Genomic DNA, 15,841 nt, shown 5'->3' on the forward strand with positions numbered 1-15,841 from the left:
ATTTATTGTGCCAGAAGAATTATTCAGAATTATTTAGAATCAGATTGCTTTAGATCACAAGATTCATTCTTCTACTTAAGCTCAAAATCGAATGAACAAACAAACCCCAAAAGCAAAGGAAAAGTGCAGAAGTGAAAAATGCTCTGTGGAATTTACTCTGTATCTGTCCTATTGTACAGGTTGGGAAATTGATCTAATTCATCCACCAGAGAACTGCTAAGGAGAGCCCAAGAATTAAACAGGGTTTACATTCTGGAGCAAATACTAGCAAAGAAACATCTTAAAGAGCCATGTTATTTGATTAATCCAAATACTAATTCTGTATGGTAAAATTACTTGAGAACAAATAGAAATGAATGCAAATACGTGAATTCTGAGTATACCATCTAACTTTAGATTCACTGCTCGGGTGGTGGTGAGAAGCAGAATCTAACTACTTGTTCTGAAGCACTCAGTAGGGCACTCTGCATGTCTTCATGCATTACCTACAGAGTACATTTCCTAAGCAAGTCATGGCTTTTATCCTGAGTCCATCAGTTATTTAATGCTAGACTGTACAAATACACATTCCAATTTTCCTGAAGCTGAAAACACTAGTCTATAGACTAATATTACATTTATGAGTACACAGATAATATTCAAAATGAACAAGAAACTGCAGAAAAAAAATAAAATAGTGGTTTTCCACCAAAGCATGCAAAGCATTTTGAGGGATTTACTAAACACTACTGCTGAATATAATCTTCTGTGGCTTACAATGTGGAGTAAAGATTAAGTAAATCACTGTCTTGCCTGACAAGGAAAACATCTATTTTAGAACGATTCAACAATTTGGTTGGTGTGTCATTCTGATGACATATTCATTTTCCCTTAAGCCTTCATACTAAAAAGCAGTTTTATGGATAGTGCCATAAATTTTAAGGACTGTGTATGACAGTGACATTTGCACGCATGTTTTTAATATAGTAATACCAAAGCAATTCACGTAGCAAAAAGGGGAAAAAAAAATGCAAGCAGAACTGAGAGGTTTAAAATAGATACAATACTGTTGTGCTGTTGAAACAATAGATGACTTAACTATTTGTGAGACATTTACAATACCTGCCACTCCTAGAAATAAAAGTAGTTCAAGCTAGTTTTAATTAAATTAATGGGAGTCACTTCTTCAAAACATGTGCTGGATCTTGCTCAAAGAGAGATGTGCATACGAACTTCATTCTAATTCATGGAAAAAAAAAATAATAAAAATCCTAAATAGAATTTCAAAGTAGCATTTATATGATTGCTAACACACCAGAAAGAAGATGAAGATCATAAGTTTTGTCATTTAAAGGCAGCTAGTCTCCCATACAATACTCACATTTTCCTCCATAAAAATATAAAAAGATCTTGCTTGCTTAGAGCCTACATAACTAAGTCTCAGTTACTGGAAAACTGGTATGCTTCTTGATTCTCCTTTCAAACTGCTGTACTGCAGAAGCTGATTCAAAGAGAAAGATGAAAAAAACCTGAAGTGTGACCAGCCTAAAACAGACATACTTGTATTTTAAGAGTAATGTGAGAGTTTAGGTCATTCTTTTTTTTTTTTCCTCAAGGCACGGATTGAAATAGCTTAAACAGCAGGATTTTCAGGGTCACTTTACTGTGGCATTCAAAATCACATGTCATTTTTAACAAATTAGTGCTGAAAGAAAGTATGATAAAAATTTCACTTATTTTATGGATGGGGAAACAAAAAGGAGGACCTAAATTTTCAAATCGTATCATTCAAAATATCTGAAGAATTTTATCATCTTGTTTGGCAATATTAAACACAGAATAAAATAATTTCCTGTTTGGAGACAAAAACTTTGGGCTCTAGAAAGAATCCAATCTGAATAGTTAAATACTGGAAAGCAAAATGAGCTTAGTTTTACCTTGGCCAATCTATTTACTGGTGTAAAACGTAATATTCTATGTTTGCATAGTAAGGATTTTTGGTAAAATTATTTAAAAATCTGTATTTAAATATAAAAAATACTATATTTAAATATAAGTATTTAAAAAACTGATGATCCTGATAGTGATGATGACAGAGTGAGTATCCACAGAGGAGAAGACCTCCTCCTAATTACAAAGAACTGCTTCAGATATATTTTTACAAATATACTCTGATGTAATTTTAAATGTAAGTGATATATAAACATTAAGTAACAGGTATGATCTGCTTTTTAAGCAGAAATCAGCAGCACAATTTTAAAAGCTATTCCTTCCATTCATGTAAGCTGAATCAAATTTCTTCCTAATAAATGTTTTCTGTGATAAATTATTTCTATTGGTCTCACGGCATCACTTTGTGGCAGAAAACAAGGGAGTAGTCTGTTGGCTACTTTTGCATCATGTACCATGGAACTGAATGCACCTGAGATGTATTTGAAGGACAGCTTCACCAGAACTTTATGTATCACATACCTAAAGATAGACAAGACTTTAAGTAAAAATATGAATTGTCATTATTAAAAAGTATCTCCTATTTTCTTCTTATCTTTTAAGTGCTTCCCAGCAGAAAATTACGGCCATGAGAAAAAAAAAAAAAAAAAAAGGGCCATCTTTAATCATCCTGAAAAGTAACAGTAAATATATTCTCTTGAAAGGACTACATGTAAAGCACAACTACTGTTCAAGATGTTAATGATTGGCAGAATCACTAAAATAGATTTTCAGTCAATGAGACACTGACAGTGGCTGAACTTTGGGTCATCTGTACAACGAATTCATGTATATAACCAGTCTATATCTTTAGAAATTGATTTTAAACAAAATTATGATGATGAAACCATCACTTTTCTTGGTTCAAAAAGGAACTAAAAACAAACATGTACAGATTGTACAAGTTCTATGTTGCATTCACATAGGTGCCCTCAGGCATTTGGAAGTAGATGCTCACATCAAGAATGTGAACTAAGTTTGGTCGTCATGCAATATCAAAGAATACAAAACCCTTGTGCTGAATGCTATCAACATTTCACATAGATATACTACTTTTCAAATGAACGTCGGAAGATTTAATTCAGTCAATTTTCTCCATTTATAATAACTAGATTGAGAAATCCCATATCGACTGCTGCTACCTTTGCCACTAAAAGCAACATTGCCTTTATATAGCTTCTAATATTACATTCCAGCTAGAGAAGATTTATTAAAACCTTGTCTAGACCCCACTTTGGACATGAAAGGTTGGACCAGGTGATCTCTGAGGTCCATTCCAGCCTGGTCTTCTCTAGGGTAATTCTACAACTTTTGCATCTTGGAAGAACAAAACAAAATTTTACCATCTGTTGTTCTCCTTAGCTTTGTAATGTGGGCAGTATGAAGAAACTGATCATTATAATGTAAATTAAATACAGGAAGCATGATAACAGAGAATACTAAGACAAAAAAATTTGAGCATAAACATGGTTTAAATGCAAAAAAACCTGCTTTCCTTGTCTCTCCTGCAAGTAAATTGGGCTCTGTGCAAAGAGTAATAAGCATGCTGTTACCTCAAATACATTAAAGACTTATCTCCTTTCACACTTGCCATAGAAACTTGCACTCGGGGAAAAAAAAAAAAAAAAAAAAAGTCAGCTGAAAGAGACAGGGGATTTTAGAAAACAAATCACTTCAAGTTTCCTGTAGTAAGTCTGGAGACTCACTAACACTAGGAATTAGTGCCTACATTACAGGATTGAGTCGTCCTACTTCCAATGAGCCTTATCTAAATTTGCATATTGTTATAACTGCTCATTACCTACAAGTATAGAATCAAACAAAAACGATTAAGAAAACATGGTTGCAGAATGTGCAGAAAGGGCTAGTTTTCTTCTTTTTTCCTCCATTCTTGTGGGCAGTTCTAACTCACGTTTCCATTTCATAGCAATGCTCTATTTTCTCTTTGCCTGTCTTAAACTCTTGTAGTTATCTGCAATAAACAATATTCTGGCACAGCTTTACTTTCAGTCAAACCCCTCTTGGGAACACAGTGATTTTTATATGAAATGTGCATATCAGGCTTCTGCTTTCTGTAATCCACTTAGACCAAATGGGAATGAGAAATACTTAGTTCACCCAAATTAAAATGAGATATTTTAGCCAAATCTGAACCTGAATGTAAGCATTTGAAAATATATCCTACTTCAGTCTCTCAAGTCTGGCAAACAAAACCTTCAAACTTTGACCGTTTACCTCTGCTACAGCTTCTGTCCTAGACACATTTGCTTAAAAGGACCAATGTCGACCCTATAATCAAATCTAAAATTTGGGCCAGACACTGGGTACTTTGTTGAGAGTTGTTGATGGAAAAAAAATACAAATGTCAAAGTACGCTTATGATCTTCATCCGAAAGAGGACAAAAATAATGCATGTACTTATTTGTCTCGTACTGGCTGTGGCTGACTGATACTTTCATGCAAAATGGTTTATATAGATCTTAAAAGGACCTTCACTCCTAATGAAAAACGAAAAATGAAAAAATAAGGGAGAAGTAAAAAAAAATCTATATGAGAAGAATAGGATCTTGTTTCATGGGGTAGCTACCTAATTTTCTCTAAAATGGCTTGATTTCTGGAAAAAGCCATGAAGTTTCTTTAATTTAATTCCCACTTCAGGTTCAGTAACAGTAGATATGTTGAGAAAACTAAGCAGTAAAAGCATCTGAAAATAAGTGAGCAATGTCCAACAATTAAAAATTAATACATTTTTCAATTCGTATGTTTTATGTCTAATCTACAGTTGCCAAACTTCACTTTTTAGTCTTTAGGATTATAATTTTAGCATTATATTCTAATAGGCTATTATATATAATTTATCTATCTAATATAATGCTTATGATTATAATTTAATAGATTATAATCTTGGCTGATTGATAAATGGTAGAGTTTTGTTTTCCAGTTAATATTTTATGGTCTAATCACAACTTGCATAACCTAAGCAAACTGATTACTTCACAGTATTTATTACAGAATAGGATTTTCAAACCTGAGGATTCTGTGGAATCCTTACACAACAGACAGTCATTACTTACATCTCCTTTTGCTTAATCTAAGATATTCTGTTTTATGATGTAGTAGAATACAAGAATCTATGATTCTGTTTTATGATTATGTGGAATTGCATCCACAAAAAAATGCTTATTGTTATTTCTATTAAACTCCATTGCTCATGGAGACCTTGGATAGCCAATTAATAAAAGATCAGGTTTTTAGGCAGGGGAATCATTAAGTGTTCTCTTTATTAAGGGATTCAATTATTTCTCATACAACTGCAGCTTTTCCTCCTCTCTTCTCAAAACATTATATTCCTACATAATATAATTGCCAAACTAAAATAAAAAGTGAGGAACTCATACACTGCTTTAAAAAAATGAACAAAACAAATAAACTATAAGAATTTTACCTGCAACGACTGGAGATTTTCTGTCATCCAAAAGCTGAATGGCAGTACTGGCTGTCACTACATTGCTTTTGTTTGCTGTTTCTACAAGGTATAATAAGAAAACAAACAAACAAACAAACAAACATATTTCAGAATAAGGAAATTCACCTTTTTTTTTTTTTTTTTTTTTTTTTTTCCTGTAGTTCAAAATAATTTAGTGAATGCAGTGCTCAGGAAATATGCTAAAAGACAGCAAATATGGTGTATGTATGAACAGAACATACAAGCACTGATGTTGCAAAATTCCTAAGCAGCCCAACAAGGTTAAATCACAGACATTAGCGAGACAATCTCGCCTTTTCTGATAAGAATTGCAACAAAGATGACAACTGGTTGGGCTTCTCAGAGATGCGAGTAGTTGTAATTTTGGACTTGCTTAAAATACAAAGCTGCAAATTCAATTTAGGCAAATATTCAACAACAGTTACATAATATCTTGGGTTTTCACTTGGAGCCCTGTAAAAGATGTATCAGGTCAAAGGACCAGTAAACTACCTGCAGATTTCAATGCATATTTTTGTATTTTAATATTAACATTTCAGCTTAAGTACACAGCCTTTGTGCTCTGAAAAACTTGCTATCCTTTTGGTAACATATATGGTTCAGAACATAGATAAAGACAAAATTATAGACCTGTACTAAATGGGATTGAATAGACAAAGCTCCCGGGTATTTGCTCAGCAGCTCTTCTGTACCAGAGTGGAAAATGATCAGCATTAAAAATGTTTTCCTTGTCTTCAGCTGTCAGGAAATCTCTTGAGAAAGAAGAGAGAAAGAAAATACTTATTTGTTGTATGTCACACAGTAATGTCTAGATTTGAAAGAGAAGAGAAAAAAAAGACAAAGCTCAATGTTTTAGGAAATAAAATGACTTTGGACAGTTAATCTAATATCATTTGTACAAGAGAGGGTTAACTTAAGTCCCTACTACTCATTCGTAACAGATTTGCAATTGGAAAACCTCACAAACTAAGTACTAAATACACTTTTACTGATATAAAATAAAATTGCTCATTTGGAATCATTTAACAGCAGAACACAAGAATTGTACAATGAAAAAGTCACTGAAGGTTTGACAGCTTGCTGCCATTGGTATCTATTTCTAAGAAAACAAACAAACAAACAAACAAAAAACAAACCAAAAAACAACCCTAACAAAGTAATTAACAGCCTACTTTCCAAATTATAGGTAAGGAGAGGTAGTGGAAAACTGCATACTTAATTTGTCAATGATTTCATGGAATGTTGACAGAGGAAAATTTCTCTGAGAATAAATACCAAGTATGGTCTCCAAGCTATTGTTCTGGTTTGTTGTCTGACAGTAAGAAACTGTAGTGCTACTGATCTCATCTCTTGGACTACTTACACTACAATAGTTTGTGGTCAGATAGGCATCATACAATTTTATATTCAATAAACTTAATTTATCATAAAGCGCATGTTTTTTTTCACATGTATAATGCCTATATTTGCCTGACATTACTAAAGTGCTGACTAAAAAAGTCATTAATTATCAGACCTTATTTTATGGCTCTCCATCTTAAGAAAGCTGTACCTGCATTACATCACATCTTCAAAAATGCAAAAAAAAAAAAAAAAGGAATCTTTTGAATGATGAGATCTCCTGATGATCCTTTCACCTAGTCCACTCCTGTTAGCTTTGTTTCAATTTTAAAAAAGAATCCACAGCAATAAGTTACAAACTCTAAAAAGTACATAATATTTTTTCAGAGGATATATTAAATATATATATATATATTTCCTACAGATGTAGCATATTCTGAACTCCCTTTTGAATAGAAAAGGTATAAAGCTAACTTGAAAAATGAGGGAAAATGAAATCTATGGTTGTAAATATACAAGAATTCTATTCAATCTTCCTAATTTGTCCTACGTATTTTAGTGCACAAATGCAAAAGCCTGGAAGCGACAGTAGGCATGCTTTCTAAAAATGAACAATTTTTCTCGTTTTCACACATAGTTGCCAAGCATAGGTTTGTTACTTACTGATTAGTAAGCTGTTCTGGACCCACAAACAGGTTGATACGAGATAGTCCAGTCCGTGTTCCAAGGAAGGCAACTTCTACTCCCTTGTCAGAATTTCTGAAATAGAGCAGAACACAAACAAAAGACAATGTTTCCAGACAGTAAGCAGATGAAGCTATATTATTGGTCACTGAAAATACAAACGTACACATTTTTGAATAAGATAAAAAATAAAAAAGCAACTGTACTTAATATTACTTTTTAGATGTGGCAAATATACAGTGTAGAAATGTTATTTAGATGGTACACCTACACTTCAAGCCATAGCTGTGACTGCTGTTCCAGCATCAAAAACTTAGCTAGATTTAAACAGCTAGCTCAGAATCAAATGTAGCTGCCATTAGGACTGCTATCTCCTGCTGGACCTTAGGAAAAAATGTGTCAGGTAGTTCAGGCCAAATGCTCTTTCTGCACTGCTATCAGGACCAAAGTAGCTGTTCTAAAAACTAGCTGCTGTATGACTAGAAGAGCCTCACATGCTTTGTTCCAAAATGTCCTATCTTGTTAGTGTAAATGAGAATATGAAAGGGGATCAAGTCTCTGACTAGTATGTCTCTGAGGTTGTCGTCCTTGTTTTTACTGGACCTGTTGTTAATTCATTGTGTAGGAGGATTCCTAAAAGCCTAAAACTTCTTATATACATTAACTGATGCCTACAGCATACTAGCATGCAATATTTTCCTATCTTTATCTTCAAAGAGGACACTGGGGAATCAGCCTGCTGAATTAGGTCTCATTGAATTCGATTTTACTTATTCAGTATGTATTTCCAACAATATCTTTTCCTTGCAGATTTTAAATATGATGCAAATTTAACAAAAGCTAATCAGGATAACTCTCAGAATTGCCTTTTATCAGCAGCATCTCATGCAAACTGCTAATCTTAACATCTGCTTTCCCTAACATATATATCTTGTTGCTTAACACTTGGCTCTGCAAATAAATAAAATAAAATAAAATAAAATAAAATAAAATAAAATAAAATAAATTCTCCATATAATTGTATATAATTTGTTCTAAGACAAATTACCAGTTCAGTAAACAGTTTCGGTAAATTATGCATTAAATTCCTCAATTACTCTAAACAGTTGTTAGAAATAGTCTCAGTTGTATGCTGTGCTTCATATACGATCTCATTAGATATATTGTAAAATTTGAGTAACCTTATGCTACTAATCATCATGATGTACAGTGCAACATAAACAATACTGAATTCAAAATTGGTGGTACTTAAGATACATTGGTTAATATGCTCTTTTAATTCTCTTTAATGTATTTGCAAAATTAAAATTCCTGAGTAAATAAACTAAAAGGAATGAAAAATCTGATTCAAATAAATCTTGGTAATCTGACAAAACACCAGGATTTGCAAAGCATTTTACCGGTTTTTACACATTACTATTACATGTCAATCACGATCATAATGACTGATTCAAAGTTTACTTACTCTGATTTATTTAGTGCTAAACTGGTCCAATAAGCTTCAATTGGTGCACTCACCACTGCATCAAACAGAACTTCCTGGATCAATTCTTTATCACCTATAATGTTATATTAAAATCAGTAAACACGCATGCAGATAATTTCTGTTGCAGTTAGATGACTAAACAATGATTTTTTTAGACTCTACTGTATTTTGTTCAAGTCTTTTGCAATATAAAGCATTTACTACATAATACTATATGATATGTAACTGCACTGTAGTTTTTCTCATGTTATTTCAATGCACAAACAATTACTAATAACTATAAAGGCAAAAAAAAACGCATTTTCCACTCCATGTAACACATTCCTGTACATATCTCATGCTTGCATTTTCATATAAAATGAGGTTAAAACCATTCTGTCCACTAGGTCACAAAAGCTTTAAGTTCATGAAAAGATCTCAGAGAAAATATGCACTAATCTATGTGACTTTTTAATTTTGTTTTGCAGTCCAGAAATGCTAACTTCATACATATTGTCCCTAAGGCACTCTGGAAATATCTGGTACATTTTTTAGAGGAGTGATCCAAGGATTGATTCAGACTAACTCTGTTTAACTTACGAAACCAAATGATAATATTGCATGGTATAGCAATACCATCTGAACAGAAATTTGAATATTTGGCTTAGGCACATTGTTTACCATAAAACCCAGAATTCTGTATCATCTGTATTTTTACAAATCCTCTGGAAAAAGCTCAAAAACAAATGAAATTTGAAAGTGATATCAGCCATGCAATCCAATCTCAAGTTATCTAACTACGTAGCTTTGCGTTTTGCATAGAAAGTACAGCGTAACAGTTTTTAGCTGGGATAAAGTCTACTACATGTATACTTAACAAAATACTTGCATTGGAGCAATGGCTCTTTTCCTGTGAGGTAGCGTTTAATTGCTTCTAACTGAGTCATTTGGCGGTGTTCAGGATGCAAGTCTGTGTTGCAATAGGACCTGAGAACATATTGTCGAAACATTAAAACGTTATTATGCATAGGCATGATCTCTCTTTGAACATAAAGAATTGGTTTCAGAAAGCACAAACAATACGAAGCCAAGAAGGGTAACAGACACCAATTTCATGCTTTGTTTAAGGCTTACCATTCATCTGCTAAAGATACATCAGGGTGTTCTAAATCATGTAAACCTGTAACAGGAATAATAATGGTTTATTTAGGGAGCAGTCTGGGTAACAGATGGTTATTAACATACACTCCATAACATAAACCCTTCCTTCTTGGAAAGTGCATTATTACCACAATATAATAAATCACAGTAAACTATTCAAATACATTGTAGAGCCTAACAGAATGGCAAAACCCAACTAAATCAGATCTAAAAATGAAAAGGAATGAAAAAATGTTTTTGCATTGACATGTTTAACTCATACAAACTGCTCATGCAATGCACTTGAAGTTGAGAAGAAAACCTGAACAGAGCAATGCACAATGCTAAAAAAGCAGAAAAAAAACCCAACCAATCAACCAACCAAACAAACAAACAAAAAACAAAACAAAACCACTTATTCATATTCCCTTGTTCTTTGTGGCTAGTGAAGTTCTTTATGCTAAAATGTATACTTCTCTTTTTATGGGAGTTTTTCTCTTTCTCTTTTAAATAATATTTCTTTAAAAGGAACAAATCCCAAAACCTAAGCATACTCTCTATTAGCACAAATAGCAGTTTACAAGATTGTTCAGAAAAGGTTTATTGTTCTAACTGGCCACGCAAATGCTTGTAAATAAGAACTATATCATTAGCTATATAGCACAATAAAAATGGCAATTTTCAAAACTCTTAAAGCATGTATCAATAGACAATAAGCAAATATGGTTCAGAAGGCAGTCTCTGGGTTTAACCCTCAGAGCCCATACTACATAAAGACAGAGCCATGGTGAATAAGGGCAAAGAGGGAATTCAAAACAAGAATACCAATAGTATTACTTGGAGAGGACAGAGATGTGCCAGTGACAGAGAATCAGTCAGAAAGACAAGAAAGAATGAGAGAAAAGGAATGGTTGGTTATGGCTTTGTTAGCGGGTGATGATCTGAAAGAAGTATCAGAATGGCTGGCTGAGATGGATAATTGTGAAAGGTAGGTTGGGAGCAGTTTGGAGAGTAAGCTCCAAGCTTCCTGCTGTGCTCTCTTCATATCCAGATTTATTTTTTTTTTTTAAATCTACATATTTTTTTCTGATTCATAAACTTTCAAACATTTCTTTTTATATATCTTCTAGAAACATGAACTTTTTTTTAGCCAAACAAAGCTGAGGAACAAAGATCTGAAAAACTATATTAAAATCACCATTGAATTAAGAAGCAGAATTGGAAACAAAGATTTTGGAATAAAATCAGATAAATTTCCTCTCCTATAAGACTCACTTTGTCAGGAACTGCCAGAACCTCACCACCTAACAGTATAAAACTCCTCCACTGGATAGGTACACCATGTACAGAATGGTCAAGGAAAACTTATTGCTTTTTGCACTCCATAAAGGAAAGTTGTAATGAGGTGGGGGTCAATCTCTTCTCAGTACCAATGATAGGAGGAGAGGTGATGGCCTCAAGTTCCACGCCAAGGGAAGTTCAGGTTGGATGTTAGGAATAATTTCTTCTCTGAAAAAGAATGGTGAGGTATTGGAACACGCTGTCCAGGGAGGTGATGGAGTCATCATCCCTGGAGGTGTTCAACAAGTTTGTGAAACACTGAGAGAGGAGGAGCGGAAATGATGCCCATCTAAAGAAAATTCAAGGCCTCACTATGCGTAATATAAATGAGGAAAAAAATCCCATGAAGTAGAAGGTCTTAAAAATAAAATCTAATTCCTTCATGGAATCTGCAGAGAAACATGCAAGCTTTAGGTCTACTAGGTCAACAGTTCAACTACTGTGTAAGGAACACGAGAAGTAGAGTATCTTACCTTCTTCCACAGTTACATTCCCTCTGAAGAAATATTTTCCATGTCCTCTAGAGAGAGCCACACCTAAACTGTGCAGAGAAATAGAGCAGACCTTGAAATCTGTGACACAAAAACAGACATTCAGAGATATTTTCAATTCTAACATTTCTAGCTTATGTATGTTTATTAACTTAAAAAAACTGTTTCCAAAGCCTCACTGATCACATTGTTCAACTAGCTGCTTCTGTAGGATCTGATGGATCTGTTCTGACGAGCCTACAACAACTGCCTTTGTTAAGTGTGTTTAGAAGTGCAGTACATCAGTATTATCTTGCAAACTAATAAACATGCCCCTCTAAGCTTACCCAGCATGACACATCTTCAGCTGAGCCTTGAACATACCTATGGCTTTACATTGAAGGAAACAAGACTAAGATGTTTAGAAACTCATAAGCGTTGGAATCAGTGGAGCTACTGAGAAGAAAATAATTTCATATGTAGCAACAGCAGCACGATTCTTCTTGGATTCTTCTGCTATTCATATTTTTTTCCTAGTTTAATATTTTTGCAATAACTTTAGCCTCATAAACTTTTACAGTTAAGTGCTTTGTTTTGTGTTGCTTTTCATCCACCATTAACAGAATTCAAATGTAATGAACCAGATGGAGGATACATGGCTCTTCATATGGAATACATACACAGGATAACTGCCTTAAATAAATGAATGCCAGAAAGTATCTCAGGTTAGGATCCTGTCTGTAATCATTACAACTGAAAAGCACGGGTTCATCCTTTAAGGATATGTAGAGGCATCAAATCCAAGAGCACACATGATGCAATCAAAAGCTCAATCTGGAAATAGGCAGAAAGTAAACATCTTTGACATTTCAGTATATATTTTAATAAATGTTGCCCCTGCTGTCTTCCTGAAGCTATGTTCTCATCCCATCATAACTACATACAGATCATTTTGAAAAAGGAGAATTTTACTACTATTATTTCTGTCCTAAGGATTGGAAGCCATACTGCACGCATATATGTAGTCACACATCTGTTTACTAAATAGAGTAAAAATGACATTCCACAAAAATTACACTGAGTTTAACAACACATGTGTGGATTTTAAGAAGAATAAACACATGCATCAGAGATGAGAAATGTGCCTATATTTTCTCTATGTAAAAACGTAGCTTGAGTTCTGTGTTGAGGTTCCATTGAAGAAAATTTCAGTTGAGTACTTTAATTCTCAGACTCCTGCTTTAAGGATAAGGTTCAGTCAACATTATTTTGTTAATGGATTAGTTCTAACTCAAATATGAGCATTTATAAAGTGACTTCTTGCCTTTTTTTATTTTTGCTAAGAAGCGTGGCAAAATAACATGGCTGCCTCGCTCAGTTTTATTTACACAAATACACTCTAGGTAGTTCAGAGAAACAAAATATCCAAACCTCAAAATAGAAGTGAAATACTACCTCATTTTACACTACATTTTGTTGTTGAAAAAATCAAAATAAGGGTCAATACGTAATTACTTAAATGGATTACAGTATTTATAGCTCTCTATGTACTTGCAAAGGCCCTTCGTTCAATGTAAACCTCAACTGAATATTTTTTTAATGAAACGTAAGCCATGACAAACACTGAAAGTTTGCCTGTGTGAGCTTGCACAAACTTTCCATCCCTGGAAAAGCTGAAAGGAATACTAGTTAGCTCCTTTCCCTTGCTATTTCCAGCATTGTCCAGGGATATTTTATTGTCAGCTTTTGCTGATGAGCTTTTAATGAGTTCACAAGCTCTGTACAAATGCAAGTCCAATGAGTCTGATGAAACGGCCATTTATTATGGTCGGCTCTACCTGAATGGGGTACCCTTGATGTCTGTATAATAGTAGTCATTTGTCATCACCAATACCCGTTTCTAGATTCAGAACAAGAAAGTCAGAAAAGAAGGGGGAAAACAGTTAGTTTGCCATAAGAAAAGTATAAAAAAATCAAGCAGTTAGTCAGTGATAAAAATTACAAGCAATGTATACATTCAGGGTGTGAAAAAATATACCATGGTGAATAACGCTTGTAGTAATCTATCCTAAAAGTTGCAAAAATTAAAAAAAAAACAGAAACAAAAACAAACAGCTTGCTTTATAACCAGTTGGAAGGATATTTCAAACATTACCCCTTTGTCCACTGTCTTCTTCACTTCCATGGAGAATTTTCCTGTTTTGCGATTCACCATTGCATTTCGAAGCTACAATGAAGGAAATGTGTATCAAATGCTTTATTTACAAATTCTGCAATTCTTTGAGCTCTTTGCTACATTCATATGACCTAAGCATTCAGTTATAAGTAGTTCTGCTAGACATGAAACAAACCCCTTACAGATTTTATGGTAGTCTATAGGCCAAGGCTCCTGCCACAGAACTTCAGGCAAACTGTGGAAGTGTGAAAGCAGTTCTCAGCATCCTTAATGGTAAAATAACCCTTCCTGTAGTAATCTGGATTTTACACAGGATAAACAGTTTAACTGAAAACTAATACGCCATTACTATAGAGGGGGTTAAGCACTAGACTTGGTGCCTGGAGTTAGACCAAGGTTCATTTTAAAATACTTCATAGTCATATATAAAATATCAAAAGAAAAAGAGAAAAGACCATTTATGACCTCATTATTCACTCTGCTTCAGCTTTACTCTCTACATTTGGTTGCATCCCAAACCAGCATGAGAAACTACATCCCTATTGCATCAAAAATTGCAAGTAGTAGAAGCACAACAGCCCACTTCATCAGTAACCTGTTGCAATGGGAACACACAGCTCCAGGGCACTATGATCTACTCACAATTATTTTTCAAAGAGAGAAAACTTAAAGTTGCAATGAAAAAAAATATATATACTCAAAGTGTTCATACAGAATGATTTACCTTCTATTCTGCTGGTTAAATCTGTTCCTGTTTGTACTGCCACAAATGTCCAGTCACTTGTGATTCCAAGGTGTCTTCCTGCGCTCTGTGAGGCCTGAAAGGCTTCTCCCTGTACCCTTCAGTAACTTTATGCCAGCTTCTGCATGAGTTCCAGGTTTTGTGCTACAAATCCCTTAGACATCACATCTACAGTGCCTTTCCTTAGCACACCTATTTGTTCCCCAGAAAAGGAGAGGTTTCCTCCCGGAAGACATCAGTTGGCACAGTCTCTCTTTTAGGGGAACATGCCATCGCTGTTCATCAGGACTATGCACCAAAATCATGAGGTGTACCTAGCAAGGTGCACAGGCTACACTACCATAGCCCATCTGAGAATGGGGATGTTGGGCTGAAACTGAACTATGACAAGACCTGGTTTCTGAAAAATTCTCAGCATTTGTATTCTGAATTTGTCCACCTTCCTGTTCTGAATTTCAGGGAAGAAATTACAAACATACTACTTAACAGTTATACCATAGAAACATGAAAGTATTTTATGCTCCCAGATTTATGGATGGAAGAAGCAGAAAGTTTAAGGTGCCTTTTTTAAGGGATATCTTCAATAACAACGTGATATTGCCATACTTGTGGGACGCTTCTTGTGGTAAGAAACATCTATAAATTAAATCTTCTACAACAACAATTTTCATTACAATAGGAACCCTTCAATACTGCTGGTAAATTCCCACTGCCTTGGTAGAGGTATTGAAAATGCAGGATAATATCAACAAAACAAGCTTTTTTATCTCTCTTCTATTGCTTATCTCTCTGAACACAATTTTGGACATAGCGTTCTTGCAAAATAAATATTTCTTGTTTTCCTGCACTTCGTGCCATTCATTGCCAGGCTGGGCAATTCAGTCAGATTTTAATCAAAATTTGTGAAGATAGTCATGTCAATGCACTCTGCAGACTTTCTGAGTTAGTACAGAGTGAAAAGAGAACGCCCAAAATTGCCAGTGAAATATCTGGTTTTATTTTCACGATGAAGTTGTGTATGGCTGTC

At 34.2% G+C, this 15,841-nt stretch overlaps 1 protein-coding gene across 1 annotated transcript in view; it reads right to left on the reverse strand.

Annotated features, from left to right (window-relative positions):
• CACNA2D3 (calcium voltage-gated channel auxiliary subunit alpha2delta 3) overlaps positions 1 to 15,841 on the reverse strand; it is a 395,935-nt gene that overhangs the window by 74,616 nt on the left and 305,478 nt on the right. Inside the window, exons 19-27 of the mRNA XM_042880325.1 lie at positions 14,052 to 14,123; positions 13,735 to 13,796; positions 11,900 to 11,967; positions 10,080 to 10,125; positions 9,835 to 9,932; positions 8,946 to 9,039; positions 7,460 to 7,555; positions 6,086 to 6,207; positions 5,414 to 5,494 (exon numbers count right to left, since the gene is read on the reverse strand). Coding sequence (XP_042736259.1) covers positions 5,414 to 5,494; positions 6,086 to 6,207; positions 7,460 to 7,555; positions 8,946 to 9,039; positions 9,835 to 9,932; positions 10,080 to 10,125; positions 11,900 to 11,967; positions 13,735 to 13,796; positions 14,052 to 14,123 — 739 coding nt within the window. The remainder of the gene's footprint in view (positions 1 to 5,413; positions 5,495 to 6,085; positions 6,208 to 7,459; positions 7,556 to 8,945; positions 9,040 to 9,834; positions 9,933 to 10,079; positions 10,126 to 11,899; positions 11,968 to 13,734; positions 13,797 to 14,051; positions 14,124 to 15,841) is intronic.

Source organism: Lagopus leucura, unplaced genomic scaffold (genome assembly GCF_019238085.1).
Source record: "Lagopus leucura isolate 7727_CA_CO unplaced genomic scaffold, USGS_WTPT01 Super-Scaffold_100026, whole genome shotgun sequence".
In the NCBI taxonomy this organism is placed as follows: domain Eukaryota; kingdom Metazoa; phylum Chordata; class Aves; order Galliformes; family Phasianidae; genus Lagopus; species Lagopus leucura.